Below are 14,329 nucleotides of genomic sequence, written 5' to 3' on the forward strand. Positions count from 1 at the left end.
CAAAGTGTGTGTGTGGGGGGGAGGGGGGGGGGCTGCCTGTCTTTTCTGTTTGGGGGTGCCTGTTTGCGAGTGCTGGTTCCTTTCCAAAGGAGGTATGGTGGCCTCTCCCGTTTTCATTTTAGGTGCGGAGTACCTTAGCACAGTGTCCGTCCACGTCCGTGCGCATAGCATTTACAACCGTGCGCATAGCATTTACAATCGCAAAAAATCACAGTCACCGTCAGGATTCGAGCCTGTGTCTGGTAGCCCGGACAGATTTTAGTGTCAGTCGTCTTACCCATTTGGCTACGACCGTGAGTTAGTATAGTACCCGACAGTCAAACAGCTTACTCCCTCGCCTCTAACGGTGCGGAGTACCTTAGGACCTGCAAATGTCCGTCCGCGTCCATCCTTGCGCCCACCCACATCAAGCGAAAATCAAAGAAAATTCGATTTGAGCCGTGAGTTGCAGTTTCATTTAGGGAATATACAAGGTCCAACTTACGGCTAAAATCGATGGTCGGGGCGGAACTCAGATATCACTCGGGGCGCACCTTAGATGTCATTTCGAGTCCCCGTAGTCCGTACCCTCGCCAGCATCCATTTTTACATCCGCTTTTTTACAACCGCTTTTTTGCCATTTAGCCATTTTTTACATCCGCTTTTTTGGTGCCAGGAGAGTGGTTTCTCCAATTTCTTTAAATGCGGTAGGAAGGCACGAGTTGAGCACCTATTCATCGTCTTTATCACCAAAATCCTATTTATGACGACTGAAGGGGGAGGCTAATACCATTGACCTTCAGCCGCTTCTGTCCTGTGCTTCCCAAGTCCATTCCTTGCTCCAAAGATTTTTTGTTTCATCCCTCCATCGAGTAATCGGCCATCCCTTCTTCTAGACCCGTATATGCTTGTTCATTCTGTTACCTTTGTTAGTTCGTCTCACGGTCAAAATTGCGATGTTGAGAACTGCCCTATATGTTGCCCTAATGATGGCGTTTCTTGCACTTTCTTTGGTGCGGGTACATTTGTGGTAGGGCAGGCTTTGCAATATTCTGGTCATGATAAGTGGTTGCATTAATCTTGTTTTTTCTCTTTATCTTGATCACCTTTTGGTTGGACGTTTTGCTTGTTTGCAATAATTGGTTAGATTTTCTGTTTTCAGCGATTGTGAGTTTGGAACTACCCGCTTGTCTAGAACCCCGCCGAGCCTTCTTACGTGGCTGTTCTCTGGGAGGATATTCGTACCTATTTTTAGGGTGATTTAAACTTGCCGCGTGGCACCATGTAGTAGTTTACCAAACCGCGCTTGCCGCGGAGACATAACCGGGGGAATATTGAAAAAGCATTTTGAAAACTTATGTGATTAGACGCTATGTAGTGGGCATAATTTTAGCTATTTTCCGCTTATGATCCATGCCTTCCTTGATTTCTGAGAGACCGGCATTAATGCCTTGTCCTGTTGTTTAACTTGGTCACCCAATGTTGGTGCGGCATAAGTGACAGCGGTGGCTTAGTGGGTATATAAGGCTTTGCGCTGCTGAGGCCAATGATGTTGGTTCAATCCCCGGCCGCGGCTGCCGGTTTTCCGATGGAGGCGAAAAGCAAAAACGCCCGTGTGTACGAGATTTCGTCGCACGTTAAAGATGCTAAACTGGTCAAACTTCTTCCAGAGACTTCCACTACGACATGCCACGCAGCCCACGAGTAGCTTCAGGCCATGAATTACCGGAAATATATATTACTGATTTTCTGGTTGAAACACGCTTTCGTGTGATAGCGTAAGTTGCGGGCTCGGCTAGAGACCGTGTCTGCCGAGCATGCTGTCACCGACTGGGCATACAACAAACTTCACGCGCGGTCCCTGGTGAAAACGCGTGTCTTTTCTTTTGTATCCGACGTTGTATCATTGTCCTCCTTCCCAAACTTCTGCAGCCGTAGTGCCACACATAGAGTTTCTCACTAACTAACCTAGATAGGAATCTGGCGCTAGCGTCAACGTGGTTCGGCAAAAGCGGCTACGCATCCATGAGTGCCGCCATATTCTGTAGTTCGGCCGGAAGTTCGGCGTTGCATGGCTGGCAACGACTTTGTGGCCATGCAAATTGAGTTTTTGTTTAAAAAATTGCTGCCAAAAGTGCCGCTGTTAAATAATTTTATTTTGTATAAGACACTGTGTTAGAGGGATATGTTTCAAAACAAATTTGGGGGTTACAAAGAAAAAAAAGACGAAAACTCCCACCTCCCCTCGCGGGAACCCCTGTGTAATGCGACGCATAGGCGGAGCGGCGAAGGGACCGCGTTTTATAGCGCGCATAACGTTGAGGGGACTGCGTAAGCCGGTCCCAGTCGATGACGACGTTGGCGTACTTGTAAAGCGGCGTGGACTCTAGGTGTTTGAGCCAAGCGTGGATGTTGCTTCGCCGGAGAACGGCACACCGGTTATATGCGCAGCGCGCCCGAAGGAGAGGAAACCGCGGAAGAGAGAGTACTGCACATGCGCCGGCCCCAGCGCGTCTGCCGCGGCTATGACGCAACACAATCCAACACAATCCACTTTAATCCAATCCAATCCAAATCCAATACAATCCAATGCAAGCCAAGCCAAGCCAATGCAATCCAAGCCAATCCAATAGAATCCAATCCAATGCCCTTCGCGAGAGAGTGGTCGCTATGGGAGAGGAGAGGGGTGAGCGGCGGAGAGCGCAGCTGGCGCGGCGAGGAGAATGGGGGAGGGGCGGACAACGCCGACGACTACGCCGGAGGGACAAGGCGAGTGAATGAGATGCTCTGCATCTAAAAAGCAGAAGTCCTGCCTTTGGCTCACGCCGCCAGATACCGCGGGCCATCCCGGATATATTTTGAAATTATTACATACTCCAAACTGGGTGAGGTTTGCGTCGATTTTTTGTAATATTTAGCTGAAAAAAAATGTTTAGATTGTCTTAAGCTGTGTTCTTGCTTCCTCTCAATACAGTATTATTATCTTATGCTACGCGTTTTGGCAGGCGAAGCCGATACAACATAGAGATGCAACAATGATGTAATCGCATCATATTTATTTTTGTCCGAGCAGATATAAATAAACTTAGAGGCGAAGACTATTACCGCAAGTAAGCCTTCCAGCAGGCGCACAAAGCATTATGAAATTGCATGAATGCTTTAAATGGCAAATAAATACTGGCTTGTCGAGTAGCTATGTATGTTGCCTCATTGCGCCTGACCAAGGCAGTGCATGCTTCAAGGGGTAAGTAAACGCAGCGGCGGCGACTAGCGACGCGAAAATCGTAACTGAATGTGTGCAGAATAGTGTGGGCTAGCGTAGCTTATTTAGTCGCTGTAGTGTGGGCAGCGGCGGCAAGCGGTATGAAGCGGTATAACAGGCCGCTGGGACCCTCGCTCGCTTTTTGCCGGCCAGAAGCAGCCCACAAGCGAGCGGCAGCGGCGATACAGTGAACTGTAGCGACGAGTGACTAGTGACGAGTACAGAGGATATTGGCGGCAGTGTATTAATTTTTTTAGATGCGAAGCATCTCTTGCTCTCGGCTCCGTCGTCCGTCGTCCGTCCATCCACCGGCCCAGGAAGACACCGGCAACACTGCCGCTCCAGGAGCCCTTCAAGGGGAAGCGTGCTCGTTTCGTGCCGGCCCAGGAAGACACCGGCAACACTGCCACTCCAGCATCTAATGGTCGGGGCTATGTCCCTCCCTTGTTGTGGCTCCGTCCACACCCCCACTGCGCATGCTCGGCTTATCTCGGGCCGGCCCAGGAAGACACCGGTAACACTGTCGCTCCAGGAGCCATTAAAGGGTAAGACACCACCGAGCGTTCAGCAAGCTGAGCATGCGTAGTGGGGGTGTGGACGGCGCAACAACGACAAGGCAGGGACATAGCAACATCGCATCTAATAAAATTACACCATCTTCCCGCAGGGGAACCCTGAGTAGTATGCGAAACAGCCATGGGCTCAACGCAATTTCCCATTTCGTAGTTCCGGCAAGTGAAAAGTGTGGTAGTTACCATGGAAACCGAACTGTAAATATAACGGTAGCTACATACCTCAACCTAACGGAAACGATGAACTGAAAACCAATGGGCACTTGAATCGGCCCCATGGCTGCTTTGCATACTACTCAGGGTTCCCCTACGGGAAGATGGTGTCATTTTTTCCGCTTGTCGCTGTCAACCAGTACACTCTGCTGTTGTACCTTTTGAGTTACGTTTTCGGCGTCGCTTGTCGCCGTCACTATATGTGGTCACCCCTCATCTTAAGAAACTCGCCGCTCTCGCAAGCACATGCGTTAAGTGCTAATCATGCTGTAATTTAGATATATATGTGATAGCCATTGAATGCCAGAAATTGGCATCCCAATAACGGAAAAGCAAACCGAAAAAAGAAGTAACAAGCATTTCAGAGGCGAGAAGCCCAATCCATAGCTCTTTGTACTAGCCACTTGCTGCCAATACGATTCCCACAGTACCCACCATTCCCCATTGCGGCGTGCGATCGCAGCGACACTTTCCGCTCTAGGTGATATTGAGAAACTCTATGGCACCACATTACAGGTTCAGCGGAGCTTTCGAATCTTGCTGCCTAAGTTGTAGCTTCCGGGTGGCAGTGGTGTCGTATTTCCGTGGACGCCTGATGAGCACGGCTGATAGCGGACGGCTAGGAGCCTCTGGGGAATCGAAAAATGAGCCTAATAACGCTGTCGCGTTAAAACATACCTGAGGATGATAAGCTCCCTAAGTGGTCAAAAGAGGGACATGTTTTTAAAACCCTTTGCATTCTTGATGACGCCATGGCCTAGGTTTCCACGCCCTCCGCTTCTGTTTGTCAATTCAGTTCTTTCCTGTATTGGCGTTGACTTCTTTTCTATTAAACCATTATCTGCCGGGGATAAGCTATTGAAGATTACTGTCGAAAATATATTCCCGAAGAATGCCAAGCTGCTCTCGCCACGTATCCTACAGGACATTTTAGAAGAGAATGCTGCTCTTGTTTCTTGCTTTGTTGCTTGCTTTGTTGTCACATGATGTTGCTATTGCCATTAATTTTAATTTAAATCGTTGGTTGGATTTTGTTCTCCTGATATAGATTTGAGTTTTTCTTTTCGATTGGCGATTACATTCACATACTTGAGGCAGAACTACAGGCCATGGCTCTGGTCATAAAAAGAATCTCTAGCTCTGTATCGTATGTAATTTTTATAACTGACTCGCTATCCCTTTGCACTGCCTTTGTCAAATCTAAAAAAACCTATTCATCTTAAAACATTTCGCCATTTTTTCCAATTCACATCGTATCTGTACATGTTGTGGGGGTGCCTGGACATGCAGGTATCCTGCTCAATGAAAGGGCGGACTCATTAGCGGGTTCGCCTGAGCTAGTCCTGTACTAATTGTATGTCCAAATCTGACAACTATAACAGTGTCACGTCTTCGTAGATATTTCTTGCTCAGCGGGCGGTCCAACGGTATCGTCGATAAACAGAGTATGCCCACGATAACTTCAAGTAGAATTCATCGTTTTGTGTTTCCCGCCAATGTGAAGTGGCATCCACAGCCACGAGGTGCCGCCTTTCAAAATTAAACAGATACTTGAGCAAGTCATGATTGACATTAACAGATGCATGCTTGTTTTGTAATCAACCCGAATCATTAGAAAACTATTTGTTTGGATGTCGCCGTTTCACAAAGAAAAGAAAATGTTTCCTTGCTGTCCCATTCGAACAGCTAAAAACTTCATCTTTCATTAGGTGGTAGCAGCCTTGACAAAGCAAGCAAACAAATTTTCCTTCACCAAGGCAGAAAGCGTAATCTTTCGTCGCCTTCAAACAAACACATACGCACACGGAATAATCATGCACCGCATTTATCCCACGCAATTTCCGTATCTCTGCCCTTATTGCGACATACCCGACACCTTGCCGCACATGATCCTGGAGTGCCCTTGCGAAGACCGCCGCCCAGACCCACCTGTGGATAGCCAAGCATCATCAACAACCCTGACTGCCGCACCACAAGATATTGCAACCACACATACAACCGGTCAACCCGACATTGCTGAAAAGTGGGAGGCACTGCTCTTCTACGAGGATCCGGAGAACCAGAAGAATCTGGTTAACTGGGCGAAGGCGGCAGCCACCGCCAGAGGTTTCCTGGACTGAGGAGACCTACCACCTCGGACCGGCAAGGACGAAGTCCTAGCTATTCTTTTTAGACAATAAACGTTTATTTCTCTCTCTCTCTCTCTCTCTCTCTCTCTCTCTCTCTCTCTCTCTCTCTCTCTCTCTCTCACCATTTTTCCCAAATACACCATGTCTACCGGAAGTCTTATAAGCTAGCTGATTCGTACAATTATTTATCTTGCCCTTCACCTAACGAGCGTATGTGTTTTTATTATACATCATTAATTCCTAATTCTAATGAATACTTTTACAATAATTGGATAAACCACGAGACATGGTCAATTCCCCTCGGTGGGTACGTGGCATTACCAAATGGAGAAGAAGCAGAAGAGGAAAAATCAAACTGCACGCCCAACCAGGTGAGCACAGCAAGACTAGCATCACAAGAGCCACGTCGACACGATGGGCAACGCTTCGCGCAAGCTAGGGGATATTCCTGACGAACATAGCGGCATGACGGAGCAGCAAATGAAGCTCCTCAAGGACACCTGGCACAAGTTCTGCGACAACAACCGAGAGTACGGGGTGTTGCTGTTCCTCTCCCTGTTCATCAAGCACCCAGAACTCCTGTCCATGTTCCGCCACTTCAAGGGAAAGCCCGTGTCGGCGCTCATGGACGACCCCATGTTCCGGGCGCATGGCTGTGCCATTGGCTACCACATTACTGCCCTCGTGGACAGCCTTGGCGACCCGGCCAAGTTCGAGATTTTGGCGCGCCAGAATGCCAGAGAGCACCTGAAGCGCAAGGGCGTCAAGCCTTCCCACTTCGAGGTCATGGGAGAGGTCATGGTGGGCGTACTGAAGGCCAAGGAGGAGCGCTCCATGACGCCCGCCGCCGTGGAAGCCTGGGAGAAATTCCTGATGGTGAGATGCGTGCTGGAGCAAAGGAGCGATTTTGCCAGGTTTGGCTCCGATGACGTATGCATTCGCTGGCCCGAAATCAGGGCAAGTTCAGACTACCCATATCCTGATAGTATGTGGCTAAGAATTGGTGACAGGTGGCACGGGGCACATATGCGACATGCATACATAATTTCGTATACCTCGGAAGCGTTTTTCGAACTGCCTTGATACAGTAGCCGATTGTGTTCACCTGAAATTAGGCCGCAGAGCTGTCTGCTTTTCGATTGACCAAGAAGCCAAAGACAAGCTACATTACGCTATGTAAATACAACACATGAATTCAGTGGTGACTGAGAAGGGATAGGACGATTACCGGGATTAGTTGTCAGCATAAGGCACGACAGTACTTACTGCTCGACATTGTTTCGCGACCGCAAGGCACTGATCGAGTGACGTCATCCTTGGAAATTACTGGCTTGTCGTGGCTCTATCTAATTCCGTAGAGTAATGGGAGTTGCGGCATTAGCTTTAACTGTCAGGTATTTTCCAAGAATCGAAGTTTGTAAAATTGATTGACAACTAGAGCATGCATCGCGCCAACCATAACTCCAAAATGCTGCGTGTAATGATTCGAGCAGGAATGCGTCCCCGGATTTAGGTGCGTTGAATTCCCGGTCAATTGATGATTGATTATGAGTTCACGCGCCCACGCTACACAGGCGATGAGGCGCACCGTAGTGGAGGTCTCGGGATTAAGTTTGGCCACCTGGGGATCTTTACGTGCGCTGAAGTCTCAAACACACGGGCATTTTCGCTTCCATAGGAAAAGCAGAATTCGCGGTCATTAAAGACGGTGACATAATTTCAAGCCATAGAAATAGCCCTGCTGCGACATGCGATACGATGGCGCAAGTCATAATGTTATTGATACTCGGCTTCATATCAGTCGTGAAATGTCGACAGGGTAATGGACTAGGGACCAGTTTGACCGCATTGGCAGTATCTCTAATGGGGTTGGGAATCATTGAAGCAGCGTCCGCACCCTGCAGAAGACCCTCGCGCGTTGTGAGTTTATTTGCTAAGGGAGCGGAAAGTTGAACGTCGATGTGATAATAGGATCAGTCTTTCGAAATACATGAAGATCTCTCGTTCATCGATGGCGCTTGGCAGACAACATGCGAAATGAATTGATTCCAAAATTTATTATAGGTTTATTACAAGTATTTACAATTGAAATTTACTGCAGTAGAACAACAATTACAATTGAACAACACAACAGAACAGATCAGGGCTCGAGTAGATCCCGAATCCCGCACGATTCCCTTTTTCTCTTCTGCAGAGGGGCTATAATTGACCATGACCGATTACAATATAGGCGCTCAATTGAATAATCTGAACCGGCCAACCGCGACAGAGGCATTGCGCGAGCTTCATAGGAGATATATGAGCTAAAAGATACGATTTCCGCGTCCTGTGTACGTCTGCCTTGCGCTCTTGATCAACTCATCCGGAATCGTTCCGCGTATAGTTGACGCGCGACGTCCAGGTCTTCGAGGAGAACACAATAACAAGCAAGAAGCACCCGTACAGCGGCGCACTGAACGTTACGACCATGCAAACCAAAATGGAAAAAGGAGAAAAAGTATCTGCAGGCAAGCCTTTTTAGCTAAGTGCGCTTCCCGAACTTAACAGGCGGTGTCATTTAACTGATGCAACAGCATTCACGAAGTCCGGATCTGTGCATAAACAGATAACGGTGCATAAACTGCACAAGAAATGGCGGTGAGCTCCAGCCGTGCTGTGTAAGGCTGCTACGAGTGACTAAAATTACACGGGAGCACATCTTTCTCTCTTCACTCCTCTGACCGCATCCCTGCTGTTACACGCCCATTGTGCACTCAGCATTCGAGTATGCGCACTTAGTCTCCGTTAAGCCTCCGCCCCTCATTCTTTTCGTCATGGTTTCCCTCTTCTCCATTTATGAGGACTACCGGTTAAATAAAGCCCTTCTTGGGCCAGTTTGTACATGTCGAACTTGGGCTGGAATACTTGCACTGCTAAGGCTGTGCAAAACGTGGGCGGAGACGAAAAGACACAACACAAACTGGGAGGCGAAATCCAGTTTGTGTTTTTACTCCTTTTCTCCGAATACAGCCTTAGCAGGGCAAGTGTTCTACTACGAGTTGTTCAAGGAACGTCACCTAAGAATTCAAAGGGCAAGAAATTGAAAAGTGGAAGGAACGCGAGCTCCTGTGGGACGCGGCAGCTTTCTCGTGCTACCTAGCAAGCGCTCGCTCAATTTTCTTGCAACTAGTTGCGCAGTACAATATTACACTGAAAGTTGTTCAGGGGATGCGCGGCGCCGTTGGCCCTGGTACCTTCAATGTACGGGGAAACTGTTGCTGGCTGATTTAACTTCAATATTCTTGTGCGAAAGGAAAAAGCTAGTGCTCCAAGCAAGGACTGATAATCAGGTGCGTATGCCTTTACGGCACATTACGTAGCTCCTATCACGTAGCGCTCCTTATTCCCAATTCAGTTATAACTCAACTAGCGTACTCACCTCTCTCCCTCCAATCCCATTACTCCCCTCCTCCAGTGCGCTTTCTGCTTCCTTCCTTGCTCTCACGCACTCTCACGTTCCGTTTCCTCCCTTTCTCCCCATGGGAACCTTTCCTCCCTCCGGCCCCTTTGCCACCACCCGTGGATACATCACGAAGCCATTAAAAAGGAGCCATGAAGAGAAAACATAAGTTTGGCTAATTCAAAAGGCTGTCTCGTTAGAATCATACTGACACCACTTTTAACGTAAACTTCGCTCAAATAGGCTGCATAATTAGGAAAAAAGGGAATGGCCATGCGACCCGCTAGCTCATTTCCCGCAACAGAACCCATCATGTCATACCAGACAGCTCTGCGATTGGTGCAGGGCGGCAAAGCAAACGCAAATTATTCACGGCTTATAGGCTTGCCGAACAAACTATTTGATCTTAAATTTAGGGCAAATTCCTTTTAAATCCCGTAGAATGGTGGGACAAACAGTGGAAGTTACGAAAGCACACGTAAACATAGAAGCACCGATGGGTATGTGGCTGTCGGTACTGCGCGCACTATGCTTGTTTTAGCTGCACAGGACTGCGGGGCATTGGGGTTGTTTCAGACGACACTGGCCGATTGACGAGGCAAGCGACGATGTCTTACGTGACCGTATTTATAGAGCGAGCGCCATGTTTCACGAAACAATTATCTCCATGAACAAAACAAGCCAGGTAGGAATACGTTCTCAAACAAACCAAAAGCGAAAACGGCTTGCCGCGATGTGGTGGCGCCATCTAGGTTAACTAACGGTAAACACGGTCCTGGGATGTCATTGCAGACACGAAAACGCACGATTTAGCGGGAAAATCAAAATTTTAACTTTAATGAATTAATTTTTCAGTGAATAAAGCGTCGTTCGCATTCGGACAGGTGCTGGTGGCACTATAAAATACGAAATCTTTCGAATAACACAAACTTTTGTTTTGTCTTCATGGCTCCTTTAAGGGCGTCAGGAAGATTTGCAGAGCAAAGAGTCTCAAGCGTAAAGTGGTACAACCCTAAGAGAGGCGGAAGCGAGGCGTCTCAGGGGTAAAACTGGGCATTCATGTTTTCGCATTCAGAATCTGTACTAAGTGCTGAAGTGCTGTCGTAATCTCGGTTGCCCTCGAACACAACCATAAATACTGGGTGGTCTGCGAGTCGTTAATTTGGAAAAATGTATCTCGCAGAGTTTACTGTGTAACGAAAGCCGCATCACTACTGTTCATATTATCTCCTGACATAAAAGAAAAGTGCTGCTTCGCAGCTTTCGCACTTGATGACTGAGATCTCTGCGTTTAAGGGGCCATGAAGACAAAACACAAGTTTGGTTCATTCGAAAGATTGCCCTCGTTAGAATCATACTGACACCAGTTTTAGCACACAGTTCGCTCAAATAACCTCTATAAATAGTAAAAAAAGGGAATGGCCATGCGACCGACTAGCTTATTTCCCGCCGCAGAACGAAGGATATCATACCAGCCAGTTCTGCGATTGCCGGAGGCTGGCAAAAGCAAACGCAAATTAGGCAGAGCTTATAAGCTTGGCGAACGAGCTATATGCGCTTAAATTGAGGCCACATTCTATTTATAGCAGTAAGAACGGGGGATAAGCAGTGGAAGTTGCGAAAGCACACGTAAACATAGAAACGGACTATGCTTGTTTTGGCTACACAGCAGTCCGCCGCTTTCGAGTTGCCTTACAGGCACCGGCCGATTGGCGTAAGAGACGTTGTCTTACGTGACCCTGTTTGTTGGAGATATTTCATGTTGCGGTGCAAGCCGTTTGTATACGCGCGCTTAAGTCTTCATTGCTGACGTCCCGGAAACGCACAATTTCGCGGGAGAATCAAAATTTTAACCTAAATTGATTAATTTCTCAGTGAATACGGCATCATTTGCTGCCGGACAAGCGCTAGGAGCTCTATAAAACACAATTTTTTCGAATAACACAAACTTGTATTTTGTCCTCATGGCCCCTTTAAAGACTAGCAGCCCTAAAATTTTCCAAAAACGTCCCACCAAATCTTCTACAGCTTTGCATAAAATGTATTTCTATCCCTTCTTGTCTCTGCCGCAGTATTTCGTGGCCATCATCAAGGACGTGTACGCGCAGGCTGCCGCCGAGCGCGCTGAGTCCTCCATGGCGTCCAATCTTACGGCGGGCTCGCCAGACGATCGCTCGCAGGCATCGTCAGCGTCAACACCGGGCTCTCCGTCGTCCAAAAAGAAATCGCGGCCCACATCCCCAACCACCAAGCGACACGCCGATGCTGCCGAAGGGTCGAAAAAAGTCGGGAGCCCAAAGTCCATAAAGCACGATGGCAAATAATCGCGGAGGTCTCTAATAATGGAAGGAACGATTCGGTTCCTTGGTAAAAGGCTGCTCAGAAAATACTGCCGAGGCAACTTGACGGCTGGCTGGAGTGAGGCTGCTAACAGACTTCGTTCCCAAGCTAAGCTTTCCTTACATGTCTGCGTCCCTGCGATGCTTCATGCTATGGCTTCATTGTTTGTACTGGCAAAATATACGTAGAGTTATTACTAGTGCAATTGTCTGTTACATGGCAAGATTTGTCACCCATCAGAATTTGTTTTCGCGAACGTACTCTGACGGATCACAAAGCTACTTTGTATTTCCACATGCCACGATTACTATCCCGATGACATGTTACGAGGGAGCATTAGTTGTCGTAATCGATCTAAAATACAATGAACTCAATGTGTCGATGTGTTCTAGTTGGTATCCCATCATATGAATAAGGTTTAAGCGCCAACCACGACTACAGGAAAAAAATATTGATAGGACAGAGGCGCAGTATCCCCGTCGCCGTCAATGCCATCAATGCGAAATAAAGCGTAGTTTGTAGTGCGGATCTGTCCTTTCAATAACGTTTTCACGAAGGCGTGCTTGGCTTTTAAATAATTCATAAAATACAATGTTTACAACATTGCTGCTCTTATTTCATATCCCAGACAGAATAGCTGTCATCGCATTCGCCATATGCTACGAGCCCTTTCAGGAAGCAACAATTCCTGATTACTACCTAAGGCGATAATCTAGCGACAGCCGCCGCATTCGTGGCCCGGGCTTGTCTTGCTGCTTTGGGAAAGTGCACCATGGGATCTATACAAACTGGAGGGGACCAAAATACCATGTTGCAACAGATGAAGACGTAAATCGGTTGATTGCCGTCTTAAATATGTGCCTTACGGTCGTCAGAATATTTGTTACGTGGTCGATGAAGTAGCGTACACACATGCGTTCTGATGTGTTTGTGTGCTCGTGCAATAAGTGTTCGTGTGTGGGTGCCTTAGTGTGCATGCGTATGTGCGTGTGTTACCGTTAAATAAACGGACTTCATGACACCGCCGAAGTAGTTGGCTAAGGACAAAGTTCGTTGAACTAAGAGTAAGTAAACACCCGTATGATTTGTAACATATTGATGATATTAGTCGTCCTTTCCATCGTCTAGAAAATGCATAGAGTGGGTCAATGTTTCTGTGCACGTGTATCAAGCGTGAGTTTATTAGCTGAGCACATGTATCCATGCTCCGCTGTAAGTTTTCTCGCACACCAGGCTACTGGGAAAAGCCAAGCGCTTTCTGAACCTCTATCGCTCGTTTATTAGACCTAACAATCGCACCATTTTTTGCTTCCCGAAGAAGGTAAGGCCGACGTGATCTTCCTGTAGCTGAAGTAATAGCCACAGGTCAACTGTGGTATCTTATGGCCAACATAAAAATACATACGCCTTCAGCCACAAGCTAGGTCCATTCCGGCAAAAGAATGAAATGTTCCACGACACCCACCAGTACCACTAACACGCCGCCAACCACTTCAAAATAAAACAGGACTCCCTGAAGTGGCATTTTTGACAAAACATCCAGAGCCATCTCCACTAACCTGAAACCTGGAGAAGGGCGAAACATGTAGGGTATAAGTGTATTCTTGGCGCCTTGGCGTCTTTGCCAACGTGGATGAAACCGTTGGGGTGTAGTGGTACACAGCTTTGCTGTAAAGGTCTCGTGTCTTTCAAGCACGAAGCGCTCTAGCGCAAGGCATAAACGAGTGTCCCGGTGTTTTTTTACTACGTGTTTCGAAGCGTTCTAGCGCGAGGGGTAAACGAGTATCCCGGCGTTTTTGAAGTGCACACCACATTATGGACTCGCCTTGTCGTAGCTCGCTAACAGACGATTTCAAAAGACTGCCGGAATCAGGCGGCGCAGTGAGATAACAGACCCAAGCAGAGCCTGATGTACCGTCGTTAAAACCACTCGGTTTAAATAGTCATAACTGTTAGAATCTCGTGACCCGCTGGCGCTTGTCCGACATCTCCCCGTTGTTTAGCGCAAAGAAAACTGCTGGTACATTTCAAGTAAAAAAAGGTGTATATAACCGGCAGCTCCAGCGTTCATTTAGTTAGAAACGCTCGTTGGGTCGGTTTTTGCGATAGTAAGCGAAAAAAGCAACTGCGTAAGAAAAAAAAAATGGCACGTTCGAAATGACGAAGAAAGGCTCCAGCCGTGCAAGAAAATAATTATACGTTAGAAATGACGCAAAACAGCTCCAGCTCACGAAATTAAAGCAAGCACAAAAATAACAGAACTCCCGCTGGCGCAATTTCAAACAGGGCGGGCGCGAGCAGTGCGAAGGCGGGAAATTTTAAATGCATTGGGTGGCAGCAGTGCGCAGACAACGGCGCTGCAGCCCATTATGCCGAATACCTGCTCTGCACTTCC

General features: G+C 47.6%; 1 protein-coding gene across 1 annotated transcript; it reads left to right on the forward strand.

Annotated features, from left to right (window-relative positions):
* The first annotated feature begins 6,569 nt into the window (after positions 1–6,569).
* Positions 6,570–11,918, forward strand: LOC144146467 (globin-like). Its single transcript, XM_077678417.1, has 2 exons — positions 6,570–7,031; positions 11,667–11,918. Exons 1-2 carry the CDS (start codon positions 6,570–6,572, stop codon positions 11,916–11,918), a joined length of 714 nt encoding a protein of 237 aa, XP_077534543.1.
* The last annotated feature ends 2,411 nt before the right edge of the window (positions 11,919–14,329 follow it).

The sequence above is a fragment of the Haemaphysalis longicornis genome, unplaced genomic scaffold, assembly GCF_048455015.1.
Source record: "Haemaphysalis longicornis isolate Haplotype H1 unplaced genomic scaffold, Haemaphysalis longicornis Haplotype H1 scaffold_7, whole genome shotgun sequence".
NCBI classification, from domain to species: Eukaryota; Metazoa; Arthropoda; class Arachnida; order Ixodida; family Ixodidae; genus Haemaphysalis; species Haemaphysalis longicornis.